Source organism: Bradysia coprophila, unplaced genomic scaffold (genome assembly GCF_014529535.1).
Source record: "Bradysia coprophila strain Holo2 unplaced genomic scaffold, BU_Bcop_v1 contig_232, whole genome shotgun sequence".
NCBI lineage: Eukaryota > Metazoa > Arthropoda > Insecta > Diptera > Sciaridae > Bradysia > Bradysia coprophila.
In genome coordinates this window covers 21622809-21637448 of record NW_023503493.1, presented here as the reverse complement: position 1 = coordinate 21637448, position 14640 = coordinate 21622809, and the positions used below count along the sequence as shown (strand labels likewise).

At 36.7% G+C, this 14640-nt stretch overlaps 2 protein-coding genes across 3 annotated transcripts; one reads left to right on the top strand and one right to left on the bottom strand.

The window, feature by feature from the left end:
- Positions 1-824: 824 nt before the first annotated feature.
- LOC119076286 (FGFR1 oncogene partner 2 homolog) lies at positions 825-2097 on the bottom strand. The gene is made up of 3 exons (XM_037182948.1): positions 1623-2097; positions 1229-1453; positions 825-1172 (listed from the first exon to the last, which is right to left on the bottom strand). Exons 1-3 carry the CDS (start codon positions 1752-1754, stop codon positions 912-914), a joined length of 618 nt encoding a protein of 205 aa, XP_037038843.1. The 5' UTR covers positions 1755-2097; the 3' UTR covers positions 825-911.
- Positions 2098-3932: 1835 nt separating this feature from the next.
- LOC119076285 lies at positions 3933-12423 on the top strand. Of its 2 annotated transcripts, none has more exons than XM_037182946.1 (10): positions 3933-4161; positions 4896-5001; positions 5074-5526; positions 8162-8347; positions 8413-9975; positions 10040-10247; positions 10310-11238; positions 11306-11555; positions 11629-11853; positions 12123-12423. In XM_037182946.1, exons 2-10 carry the CDS (start codon positions 4966-4968, stop codon positions 12359-12361), a joined length of 4089 nt encoding a protein of 1362 aa, XP_037038841.1. In that variant the 5' UTR covers positions 3933-4161; positions 4896-4965; the 3' UTR covers positions 12362-12423. The 2 variants fall into 2 exon arrangements, with proteins under 2 accessions (XP_037038841.1, XP_037038842.1); XM_037182947.1 differs by having other exon boundaries at positions 3933-4650.
- Positions 12424-14640: the final 2217 nt, after the last annotated feature.

Here is a 14640-nt window from a genome sequence, read left to right as displayed (position 1 = left end):
CCATTTGACGTGCTCGGCGAAAACATAGTTCTAAGCAAAAAAAAATAATTGGGAACTGTGAATTTTACATAAAAAAAATATTTAGTGAGACATGGTTGAGTGTTCTATCAATTTTTATGCTTTTTCGAAGTAAAGGTTAAAGGAAATTTACTGATGCTTTTTTTGTAAATTTAAATTCGATTTTCCTCGAAAACCGTTGAGTTGAGTTGAATCAATACCCGAATTTAAATAAACAGAGAATGTGACCATGACGTCACGTTGAATAAATTCGCTAAAATCATAGAAATTTATGGAACAATTCATAGTTCCGAAATTGTTTATTTGATACACTGTTCGACTCAGGTCAGAAACTAATTTGGAAAAAAAATAAAGAAAATATGGAAAATTAAGAAAATAGGAAAAATTGTGAAAAACATAAAAATAGTGAAAAATAAAGAAAATATGGAAAATTTTACTAAATTTTTTACCAATTTTCCCTATTTTTTTACCATTTTCCTTAATTCTCCAGATTTTCCTTATTTTCTCTATTTTCCTAATTTTTCCAATAAGCTTTCCCTAAAATAGTCGCAACTAGCATCTGAGGCTGATCAATTTCTTTTCGTTTCATTGTATCGCATTTATCGGGAATCGCTATTAGTATCCCTTGCGACCCAAGTAAAAATGAAAGTCTCAAAGGTTCGAAAAGAGACGTCTCACGGTCTCAAATCCTTTGTATTGTCATTGTGAGACGTGAGACGTCTCTTTTCGAACCTTTGAGACTTTCATTTTTATTTCATGTCTCCATTGTTCAATGATACTCAGACAACTCCTTAAATACAAAACTTTGGCCAGATGAAATTTGAAATTTATTCTTTTCTAAATGTAAAAAACAAAAACAAAAATGAAAAAACCCGTAAATTATAAATTACATTTTAGATCTCTTCGATTGTAGTCTTCTCGACTTTATCATTGCACTCATTCCCCGCGGGTCGTTCGTCAATTTCCGTTTCCGCCGTTTGTGAACCAAACTCTTTCGATATTCGAAGCATTTCGCGAAGTCCTTGATTTTCAGTGAAAAGCTTATTGATCAATTCCATTTCAGCAAATTCCTTATCTTCATTAATGCTTGCAGCTTTACGCATCAGCTCAACCATTTCATTGATCTGTTCATGTTTGGAATTGTCCTCGGTCACCTAAGTCAATTTTCATATGAACACCATTCGAACGAGGCAAAATCCATTCAACCTACCGCATTCGTTGTGAATGTGAATTTGCTGTCCAGGATTTTTTGCTGAGTGTGCTCGCGATATTTGGTCATCACATGCTCCATGGTTCGTTGATAGTCTTGTAAACAAGCTCGTAATTCACGGTTCTCATGTTGGATCTCTTGGATGTGTGGATATTTCTTTTGAATTGCAAGATTCTGGTTGGATTTGTTGCGAGACAATTCATTCAGATCGAATTTGTCGTGTACCTTATGCGACAAATGAATTTGGTACATTAATGAGTGAAAAAATCTATTATTGTCAAGAAAAGACATCATTTGACCATGTCAAGATAAAGTGAAAGAAACATTGTCAACTATAAACAATCACTAAGGTTCCCGAAGACTCTTTGGACAGATGCAATTGGTCTACACTTACAGTTCTCAATGTCTTCAACTGTTCATTGATGAATTCAATTTCGTTGATGAGAGAATCACCAACCAACACATTATCGTTCAATCGTGTTGAGATTCGTTTCGCGTCCAGTACCAACTTTTCTAACGTTGCCATTGAACTTTTATAATTTCTCCACTGATTTCCGATGTGTTTTCACTCAATTAATTGGCTGCGAGAACAAGTTAATGTCAACAAAAACATAGATAAAAAAACTTTTTTCAAGTGGCGTACTGAGGCGAATGCGCGCTCTAACACTGGAGATTTTTGTTTCATAAGCCGATGCTTCGTTTCGAATGGGATATTCTAGGAGCTTTCTCTGATACAAAGTCTTCTCGTCAATTTGCTGTTTGATCAATCAGTAAAATACAGATTTAAGTTTAGTGCAATGTAAGACACACTGAGTGTGTTTTCTTACAATTCAACCCTGGTTACGACCCTGTTTTGATTAATCGAAAACGAGAGATATGTCAAAAACGTCAATTCTGCTGTAAAAATGGATGAATGGGATGAATACATGAATAGCAAGATGGCAATGGAATGTCAAGTAAAAAGAAGGGAGAGTGTTTATGATCGCCATCTATTATGTGTTCACATGAAATTGATTTAAAATTGAATAAAAAACTAAGGATTGAAGCGAATGCTTCTTCCCTTTAGTTTAGTCTCACACCAGATATTACATTAAATAGAATTGTCTTCGTGTGATCAGTTTGAAAGTAGGGTAATGTCTCATGCAAAAATATAGGGACGGTCTTTCGCAAAAATTGTGTAAGCCACGATACATTTCTATGTCGATACAAACGTTCCGTGGATTTTCAATTAGGTATATGACCTAGGCAGATAAGTATTGATGTTATTCCACCCACATTCAATGGACTGTTATGATCAGAGCGACAAAACCGAAGACAAAGTATTTACTTCTCTTTCAACGTGGTACGTTGAGAACGAGAGGACCGAAGACCAGTTTATTATAACTTGCCTTGGGTACTTGTCAAAATATCTCTTTCTCTTTCTTCGTAACACTCTACATACGTTATAAACCATACGTCAATTTCGTAACATTGGTAATACATGTGGATTAAATAAGGTTTGTAATTGTACCTTCTTATTTTTCCTCGTCTGTAATGTATCAAATCTGGCTTAGCAGCTATGTTCACATAAGTGGTGAGTTTAAATCAAATTAAGTGAACGACGAGTGCAGATCAAAGACACTGAAGCAATGGTAAATATATACACGAATGGATCTTAAACACAGCATCTCATAGAGTTACACACATATTTAAAAATGACAGCGATACCATACTATCTGTCGAGTGTAGCTCTATGCAATCTCGATAAACTCAATGTTACCACTGGTTCCACCAGGCTCCACTCACTTTTAATCTTTCACACTATATTCGTACCCTTTATTAAAAGTACACTACAAAGAATATTACGGTGTTTCACTGCGGCTTTAATATACCGGCTTTTTACTATTTGCACGAATTAATTTTCCCACTACCATGGTACCATCGTCATATACGTTATTTCTAAAAAAAAAGTCATTGCTGTGGACGAAAGAGACGCAAAGTGCAGTTTACTGTCAAATGTCATATACAGAGCCATAACCTCAACTCTTTTCTATAGACTGTTATGATCAGAGCGATAAAACCGAAGATTGGTTATTATAACTTGCCTTGGGATACTTCTCAAAGTATTTGCTTCTCTTTCAACGTGGTACGTTGAGAGCGAGAGGACAGAAGACGAGTTTATTTTAACTTGCCTTGGGGTACTTGTCAAAATATGTTCCTCTCTTTCACCATAACACTCTATACATTTTGTCAATAACATTGTTTTGTTATGTTGTCTGTGGATGACGATTGACATTTCGATGTTGCACCTGGAACATACCTATTGATCATTGTCAATGTCATTTGAGATGTAAATACCTTGCCATTTTCACCCAGCTAACTTTATACTTTACAATTGAAGAAACTGCTATTTGACAATGATCAAATAGAGATCTTAAGTAGATCTTAATCGGTTGTTCGACTAATTATGAAGTAATGACGGAAACGGAATAACACATCCAGTAAGGTTACGCAAGAGAAAATTTCTTAGTTGTACTATTAAATTGACCGCGCTGCCTCACATCTTCATTATCTAATTTAATGCATTTAATCAATGATAAAAATCAAAATTTAGCGGCATTAGCGGTACATCTATTGAAGAAGAATTCCCTCAATGTTTCAATCCATATGGTCGGACAAGATAAACAAATTTTGTAGCAGTTTTTAACATTGTGTTCCGCTAGGTGTCTTCATTGCGGTTTCGTATGTGTTTATAAACTACTCAAATGCAATTTTTCATTAAAATTCTGTATATATTTTAATTTGTAAATTGTGTATAGTGTTTTATTTTGGTTGAAGAAACCCCACAGATTACCAAGAGAATCGAGTGATTTGATAAATGTAATTTTAATTGATAAAAAAGTGGTTCTAAAAAAATTCACTTTGGCAACAGAAATTTACATGGCCTTCTGGAGGTAGGCGAATTTCTTCTCCATTTTTGTGTGTGTTTTTAAATCGAAAAAAAGTTTCGTTTGGATGTGCATCAATTGGTTAAAATTGTGAAGGAAATGTCGATGATGTGAATTAAATTAACGGGACTGGTTGTAGTGAAATCTGTGACACAAATTGGCAATCCTTTTGGACAAAAAACTCACACAGGCAAAAATGAGAAAACTTTTTGCATGAATTTACCAACACATGTTTAGCACAATCTGTCAAAACATCAATTCTGAAGTGATTTTTCGTCATTGCTTATTTTATTTTCTAAATTTTTTGTTGTTTAAAACAAAAAAGGATTCGCTCCAGACCATTGACCATCGATGGTAATGGATTTTGTTACGCAGTGCACGAATGTTATGAAAGTTTTGTGAACATTTATGCCGAAATTTAACTCACAATTTCTCCTGCTCAAAATTATTTTGACTTCCATCATCTCCATAAAATTGTCTGTTCACAAGAAAATGGTAAACATCGTATACCAATCTGATTAATTTTTTTTTTTTGTTGATAATCAACTTTCGGTCATATTAAGTCGATCGAACAATGTATAACTAGTAAAAGTTTTTCATGCAAAGCCCAATGGAAATGGATACGCAAAAAGTGTCACAACGAATTCCTTGACCACTTTTCTCACTGAATAAATACGTCCTCCTCCGCTCACAATTTTTTCCGTCGTAATTTATCGTTTCGGGTTTGGGTTTAATTTCAGACTTGTCAAATGTTGGTGGTCACATACTAGAATATAATTGAATGTCTAACGAAACAACGTTAGCGACATCATGCAAAGTCTGGAGTCATCATGCCAAGAAGCAGACGTAAGTGTGCCTTTTTGTGTCACATTCTACACATTCAAGAACAAACGAAACCCAATTGTCAAAATATTCCAGTTCATGGTCAATGAGGCACTCAACAAATTGCGTAGAACTACAAATGATTCCTCGTCCTCCCTACTGATCGACCACAATGACTACACAAGTGCCGAAAGCAGTTCATTCATCACAAATCCGTCGCGATCACCACCCGCAACACTAGTTGCACCCGTTAAACAAACTACGATTAGCCATCAGTCGAGTTGTGAAAAGAGGCCTGCTACCGATACACATAGTTTGTCATCGATATCAGCGTACGCATCGGGGAGCAATCCATCGAAACGATCAAAAATTTCGTCATCGTCATCATCATCAGCATTTCCGACAGCGACAAGCAGTAAAAGTAGTAACACAGCGACGTCCACTGAAAGTAGCAGAGAATCACCATTTTTCGATATACATGACAAGCTTAGGGAACTATATGGACTATTGTATTACAACGATGAACAAAATCGTCGAACAGAAACGCGGGTAAGTTTGTCTTTTTCCAATGGCTTTTGGATTCACGTGACTTGTCGTTTTATGTACAATGTACATTCTCTACTTCTGTACACATTTCGTCGTTGTGAGACCAGTGAGTTTTAATATCCCATGTCTGCTGTCGGGTTCTATAAAGCCATTTCTCTCCTTATATACTTTCTTTATTGTCGTTAAACTACAGCGCTACTCCTACACGTTCTTTAAGTTTGTATTTCCGATTCAACGCAGACTGGATCTGAATTTCGATTAAAAGAATTCAAATTTCTACGGCACAATATTCCATTACTTTGGTTCATGCAGTGAAATTATCCATCGATGGGTAACTCCAGGGTTTGTTGCGTTACAAGTTTCGTCATTTCTGAGGCATAAAGTGAGCTGTGTTGGCTATGTTTTGCGGTCTAACAAATCAGTCTATAATTTTTATAATACTCAGGAGACACAGTGCTGTCATACCAACAAGAATTGGAATTTTTAGCCTGCGAAGTGTGACTTGTGTGATCGCAAAAGTCGGCGGTTAGTTGCGTTACACGTTTGTGACTTTTCGAAATATTTTCATCAAATAAAAACTGATTTCGGTAAACTTTTTTCCCTGAAAGCTATGGTCAAGACGCGCAGCTTAAGCCCAATATGAGGTTGGTAACCCAAAATTTGGGGGAGATATGTCTAAAAAAGTGATATTTTTCGGAGGTCATAAAAAGCCAGCAATTTTTTTTTTCACAATTGGTGGTTGTTACCCCACAGAAAATGTTGTTTCGGCTCAAAACCGTTTAAAAAAATGGTTACAAAATTTTTCGAGATAATCTCGACGAGTTAAAATTCGAGGATGACTTTTATCACCACTGGGAAGCTGTTGTCACCTACTTTACTCACCCAACTAACCTGATTGACTCAAAGTTATTTTTCTCGTGAAGTCATATGCTGTAGCTTTCGAACGGCACCGATCTTCAGTTTTTATTTGAAAAAATGTAATTTCGGCAACGTTTGGGTCGAAGTGATTTTACCTTACTTCAAAGCAGAATGAACCAAAAATCTTCAAAAAAATTTAATTTCGTGTCATTTGGAGCAATTGTGGAATTATAGTTCGTTTCTACAGGGAAACAAGTTTACAGAAATCATTTGAGATTTATTGAGAATATCTCGGAATGTCGAATACAAACAAACACTTTTTGTTCATATCTCCCCGAGACCGCATTTTACAATGACCCCATACTGGTGTCAAACTACGCGTCTTGTCAATAGCTTTCAGCAAAAAAAAAAATAGTGAAATCGGTTCAGGTTTCGTGAAATAAACTAGAATTGTCAAAAATTTTCTGAAAACAAGCATACATTTTTATGGTGGTATCTCCCCGAGATTTTTGGCCACCGACGTGGCGTCTGGTCAACAGCTTTCAAGGAAAAAAAAGTTTGTCGAAAACGCATTTCAATTGGTTGAATATTTCGAACAGTCACAAATTAGCTGTAATCACCCACAGAACAGGTAAAGCCACATCAGCCTCAACGTAAAATATTTCATCTGCCTAGAACGATAATCTCGCATTTAACCCTTCCAACTCGTCCAAATAAACGTATTGGGCAGAAGTGCATAATTTACGAAGGGAGTATGCAGACTGCTTACTCAATTTTAAAGGTAGTATGACTTCAGCAAATTAAAGCACCATCGAAAAACCATTTGTCCAATTTTCATTTACAAAGGAAAAGTCGCAGTCTCTTGAAAAGTTACATTTTTCTCCGAAAACCTTACATAAAATAATTCAGGTTAGCCCTATTCCGCTTTCGGTTATTTCAGGTTGTCCCTGAACTTGACCTAAATAATTTTTGGTCGACTGTTTCCGGTTTCAGGTTGAAGTAAAGTGGACCTATTGCGAGCTCTACTCAGAACCTAATTGATCATGATGAAGTTTCGGTAAAGTGTGTACCGAAATAAACAGTTTTTTCTGATTTTTTTCCATATTGACTCTAATCACTTAAGTATGGGCGTTGAGGTACTAAAGAGTGAATGTGGTGGGTAGAGTTATTCTCTTTTGTATGAAGAAAAAATTGATAAAATTTCAATTCGGATATTGCGGCTAGGTCCAAAAACAGACCAAAAACATTGTTTACAAAATTTTCCGGCGTTTTTTAGTGGTAATAGTCTATTTTCTGATTTCCATTTAACTTTCCAGATTTTTTAAGACCACAAATAATGTTCGGGTTGGTTTAATTAAATGCCGAATTCGAAGAAAATGAATTCACAGTACTGCACACAGTTGGAGCTATAGTTTAGTTTGTAGCAATAGATAGTCAAAGGCAAGGGCTGAGATCACACAGTTTACACTCGAGACAGTTTTCTTTCAACAGTTTCCGTAAATTGTCAACCAGTTGGTTGCACTCAGATAGTCTCTCAATGAAAATATTGTTTAACAGAAAAAAGTGTCACTTTGTGGCCTCTTATTGTTGCAAAGAAAGATTCTGATAACTCTAACAACTACTCGCACTAAGAACCTATTCAAGTCCGCTTTGAAGGGGAGAAGTGTGGGTGTGAAGAAACTTTCTTGAAGTAAGTTACTTGTTTACCCTTTCTCTTTAGTTCGTCCATATTTTTAACGCATCAAACTTTCATTTCCTAAAATTCATACTCAATTTACAGGTGAAGCTCCGAAGTAGATCCCAAGCTCTGGAATTATTAGTAGCGAGGGAAAATCTAAATACCGTAATACTAAATCTGTATCCCGGCAATAAAGGATACTCGTTAGCTTTTCGTCAAGAAACTACCACTGGCAAACCATTCGAACAGCATGGAGACAATAGTCACGGCCTCGGAACTAGTCGTAATGTAAGTTTAAGAAGTAAATGCAAAATGTTTGCGGTTGACTCATTACCCCGATTATCGTTAAACAGGCAACAAAATCGCAGCCAGGAGCTGCTGATGATAGTACTGAAAATTTATTGGAAACAATTAGATGGCCATACGAGGTGGAAGGTCTTCTAGAATGTATAGATAATGAGACGTTGCCAATGCTGTTCATAGATTTGCTTGAATCGCGAGTGCCGAGCGTATTTTACTCGGGTTGCGTGATCGTTGAAGTCAGAGATTATAGACAAACATTTCAAATTTCTGCATGCTGTGATACTTATTTTGTTCTATTAAAACCCACCAATCAGACACTGTTGGCTGATGTAAATTTGATTGCTGCGGAATCCGATTTCAGTAGCGAAGAGAAATTGGCCTTAGAAAGTCAATTAGTTTTAGCCACTTCAGGACCATTGTGCTTGGATCCAAATCCACAAATTGGCCGCAATGCTATAAACAGCCAACACAGGCGACAAATGTGGAATACATCTGCCATTCGTCGTCAAATGAAGAAATTTTCACAAGTTGCAATCAATCGCAAACGAAAAACCGATCAATTCACCCACATTCATGGATTGGAATTGCATGATCACTTAACGCGTTTGCGGCAAAAGCAGAGAGTGCATGCAGAAACTGTTGACGATCCATCCAAGTTACCAAAAAGACCGATTGATATTGTGCAGCCGATACGTGCACCGAATTTAGACTTGCCACCGTTAACCGTTCCATCGAAAGTGAATTTAAACGTTAAAGCATATGAAAGACCGAAGAAAAAGACCGACTTTAAACCTCAATTGGTCGAGGAACATATACTGTCGACCGATCGGGAAGATAGAGTGTGCCACACAAAAATATCCATTTATCAACGACCAGTGAATTCGGAATTCTTGGGCGAATTGTATGTGGATCGAGATTATAAGGAAGGCGAAAAAAATGGGGAAGCGTGCCAATTTTCGCTGGGTACTCGGACGCATGCCGATCGATACATCAAACAATTCACCGACATATTCTCTGAGGAAGGTCGAAAAACTGTTACCGTTACATATAATGTGCCGGGAAAACCGTCTGCTGTAACAGTTATCGGTCCGAAACGAAATCAAATCATTCACCAGCAACAGGTGCAGCAACAGGTGCAACAGACAGCACAGCAACAACTATTACAGCAACATCAAATGCAATTTCAAAACCAGCCGATACTTGCGAATCAAACTGTTCAACCACTTGCGCCAACGCCGTCGACTGTATCCAGTGTCAATGCTACCAATCTAAACACGCTTCCAGGGAACAAAATCATGCCAAATAACTCAGCGACCATAATCGGAATAACGAATTTGAACCAATCACAACAGCAATTCCTACAATCTCAAGCAAATCAAACGCAAATGCAACAGATCTACAACCCGTGCGATATTAATAACTCGACAATGACCGCGCCCGTTCAACAACATTCACAGCAGCAACAAACACACTTAAATTTAGCTAACGGTTCATTCGTTGTGGTCCAGCAGCCATCTGGCAATTTAACGAATTTAACAGGATTGACTGTGACAAATCAACAGCCAAATACAACGATTCGTGGTAGTGCTTTGGCACAATCAGTACCAGTGCTGGTATGTGCTTGAATTTAAGTTCTGTGATGCATTTGATCATTTTTTGTTTGTTTTGGCAATTTAGCAAGCACATCTCCAGTCAACAACATCTACAAATCAACAGCAACAATCGCAGCAGCATGACCAAATGCCGCCGCAACAAACATCGCAACAGCAGCAAATACTGCAACAAAAAAATGCCATCACCACAATTCATTCAACGAATCCGGAGATAACAGCTCTAGTGACAAGTTTTATGAATTCGGAAAGCCAATTTCAGCAACAAGCAGCTGGTACGTATTTCTGTAGTAATTTTTCACTGAGTTATTGCTGACGTTCTTATTTTCGTTCGCAGCTAATTCAAATGCTCAAAAATCCAGCAATAATGCCGCAATTATAAGTTTATTGAACAGTGCGCCTGCAGCTATGACAAGCTCACCGGTAGTGAATAGTACCTTATCAGCATCAAATTCCCATGGAAATGCTGTTTCCACTAGCGTTCCGTCGGACCATATAGTTAATCAAAAACAATCACAGACAGCAATGCATCATGCAATTACCCAAAGTATTTTGGCTGGAAATGTGAGGAAAATGACCGGCAACATACCTCAGAAACAACAGCAGCAGCAGCCACAGCAACAACAAAACCGAATCATTCATCCGACGAATCTCGTATCAGTTAGCACCAATTTGATAGCTAGTCAGCTTGCGTCCCCACCTGCACTCATGTCCAGTGCCAACATAAATCCGCAAAATTTCAATTTTGCCCAATCATCGATTCTAAGCAATAACAACAACAACAATAACACTGTGAAGCAACAAGTCATCTTAAGCAGCTCCAATGCTCGTTTGTTAAACCAAGCACAAGCAATACGTCGTGATTCGATGACAGCTCCGTCGCCAGGCAGCGATTCGAATACATCAAATACATCGAATGTTAGCTATCAAATGTCCAGTCTGAACGCTCTGCTAGCAACATCGCCGAACTCCACAAACGTCGATGGCTCTACACACAGTCAGAATACTCCGACACTGTTGGATCGTCTAACGCAACAAACAATAACTTCACAGAGTCCTGGACCTACAGCGCCACAGTTCATGTCTCCATCGCCGAAAACTCCAACCATTCAACAGCAACAAATTCAAGTACAATCACCTGCGTCAATATCACCTCTATCTAGTCCACCGCCACAACAAACCACTACGATCAATGTGCAAGGATTTAATTTGTCCAGTTTGCAAGGTGCAATGTCAGCGTTTCCTGGTATTTTGGAGAATGTTCAAGTAAGTTGGAACGTCTATGGAATAGTTGGAACACTGTGGCAACAATTAATTTTTACTTTCTCATCAGGTACAAATACCTGGCCAACCATTTTCATTATCATTGTCTGGAGCGGCTGGAGCTGCACTCGCCAATGCCAACTCTCAACCGACCAGCCTTCTCATTTCAGTTCCAGTGACTAGTTCGACACAAAGTAATTCCGGACAAGTGGTTGCGTCGTCATCCACCAATGTAATTGGTCCCTCAACACAAACGGTTGTGTTGACTAATGCAAATGCACAGTCCGGTACACCAGGCTCAATGCTCTCGCTACCACTCGGTAATTATAGTCACATCACAATTTTACGCTTTACCGTTATTTAGCATTTATTAACTCGTCATCCACTATACAGCTCAACTTGTCGGCGTGAAAGGATTGAGTCAACAAACACTGCGTGCTGCTAGTCCAATGAATACTGCCGGTGGATCGATACAATTATTAAGTACAATACAACGGCCTCGAACTGTACCGATTAATGCATCCACATTCAATGCAAAACAACTGACGGCTAGAGGAATCGGTCAGGCGCAAAGAAACTTTCAAATCTCTTCCATGAAATTAGGATCACCGCTTACAGGTTGGTTATTGATTTGAACATTTCTTTGACATACAGTGTCTGGAGCCCATTCATACATGTCTTATTGACTTTTGAAAATGACTTAATTCAAAATTGTGAATTGAGGTCCTGACTCTGTTGTGTGCACGATCTTTAAACCGTTCATGAACGGCAAGTACAACTTTAATCATTAATCTATCACTTTTGTTGTTAAGTTTTAGTCTCAATTCAGTTTTTTTACGACTTTTCTCAAACTTTTTCCGTTACATAACGAGAATTACATTTTTCAGTTGCTCCAGCATCTCATATTACAACGACGGCTAACATAACCGCCAATCCATTAGTAATGACATCACAGCAACTGCATTTAAAACTTCACAAACAGGCGCAATCACAACCATATTTGAATATGTCACCATCGTCACAGACAACAACCAACGTTGTTGCGCCCACCGGCGACATATCGATTACGTCACCAATTCAAGCGAAGATGAATCGCCCTAGCTCAACGACTGATGTTAACAAATAAAATAACAAAAAAATAAATAGAAATGAGAAACAAAACTAAGAAAGAAAGATAAGAAACTCTGATTTAAAGAAGAAGAAGAAGAAGAAGAAGAAGAAAATAATAGGCTAACCGATTAATTGATGTGGTAAATGAAGAATAAAATGAAGAAAATAAATTTAATTTACGTGAGATATTTAGCATAAAATTTAAAATAAAATTGAAAATGGAAAAAAAGTTTAAATTAAAAAGCAGACGAAAAAAATCATAAAATAAAATTATAAAATGAGTTGATAAATATGAAGAAAAAAACAAAAGCAAGGAACTGTGTTAGTTAGTGATGGGTGTTTTCAAACGATATAAATGGGACACTTAGACATTACACGTTATATATGAATTTAAAATTTATATTTAAAAAAAGATGAAAAAACAAAACCGAAAAACAGAAACAATTTACAACAATTTTACAAAAAATGTTGTATTTCGAATTTTCGAATGCGGACACTTTCTTTTTGACTTTGTTCAACATTTTTTTCTTTTCTTTTATACTGTCTTTACATTTGATTTGTCTGATTGCTGCTCCTCCCCTTCGTGACTCACGTCTCCCCATTTTCTCCATACTTTAAGCAAACATGAAGATTTAATTAGCCAGAAATTTATAAATTATTTAATAGTTTATAAGTAGCTTGTTTTGTAAATAATTTACACGATTTAAGTGAACAATATGATGATGACGATGACGTTTATTTTTTAGGTTGTCCGTAATTAATTTGATAATTTTTAATCATATTTTTATATTAATTATTATTGTTTTTTAAATCATTGGTTAATACAGAAACAAAAATTAAATGATGTAAACGATGACATGTTTTATTTAATTGTCCCATTGTCCCCACCATATTGGGATTGCTGAAGCGAGCCGGTGTAGGAAGGTTAGATTATTCCCGCAATTTTTACACGTAAAATATTGTTGTTGTGAATGACGTTCAAGAGAATTGTTTTTAAAATTACAAATTTTAAGTGTCACCTCGATGATTCAAAATGTTTTCTGGTCTACGGTGGTGAATTTTTTGAGCTTGGCTTCTTCACTAAAATAACCAAATAGATCGAACTCCGATCATTTTCGCTTTAAAATGACACCAGGAGCAGCAAAAAGTCACATTCATAACAAAACAATTGACACCATTAGGACGAAAAATTGAAAATAAGAGTGGGCGAGTCATTGAGTGAAAGAATGTGACGTTTTTGGTCTGCCTGAATGAAAAAAAAAACATAGCTAACGCCGACCCGTACGAAACACCTATTTGTATCAAAAGCCTTTACTGTGAAACTCTTCATTACTTTTACTTCATTCTCTACTGAAAAGCTATTCGCCCTTCAAAATCACTTACATTATCTTTCTTTGCCTTGTTACCATATACAAATAAATTGCCGGAGGCAATATAGACAGCCCCGTACGAAGTCAACTTTCATAAATTTCTATTTAAACAGCTATATACCGCTATATTTACCTATATTTTCCTATAAATAAACATTTCACAGATGAATATGCTATTATATAGCTCTATATGCCTGTATATAGCTCAATATAGGTGAATATAGATATATATAGATGTCCATATATGGAATGCCTGAAACACCCCACACACATAACAAATTATTTCCATGTTAACAGAAACTCTCTAAGTACCATTTTTCCCAAGATATATCACTTTTATTAAAATCCAATATGGCCACCGACAGCCATTTTGTTCAAACAAAAAAAAATCATGAAATTCGGTCAAAATTTACTCGAGATATTGACAAATACTCCACGTTCACTGTACGGCCGAGTAGCCAGATAAGAGCTCACTCCAAGAGACCTAGCACACGCTCCGGAGAACATAATTTCAAAAACTTTTTTTTTCCCTGATTGGTACGTCAGAAAAGTGTACCTATAATGCAAATTTGGGGCATCGGTACAGTTTTCTCAAAGCACATGAAACTTTCACAGACAATTTTATTTTTTATTCAAAGCTGACTCTCGTAAAAAGATATCAGCGATCAAAAATTTTGAAACGGACAAATGTATGCTACATTTTCAGCGTTTCGGAACCGCTTAAAAAAGTTGACAAATTAGTATTCGTATAACCAACAATAACATAACTTTATGCATAACTTTATGTCTTTCCGGTATTAGTCCAGATCCTTGTGTTAGAAAAAATGGCTTCGCTCGCCTTGAGTTTCTCGACATTTTTGTTTATGTCATGGATTGGGCATGAAAAAGTATGGAACTAAATTTTTTTCTGGAAAATGGAAGATCG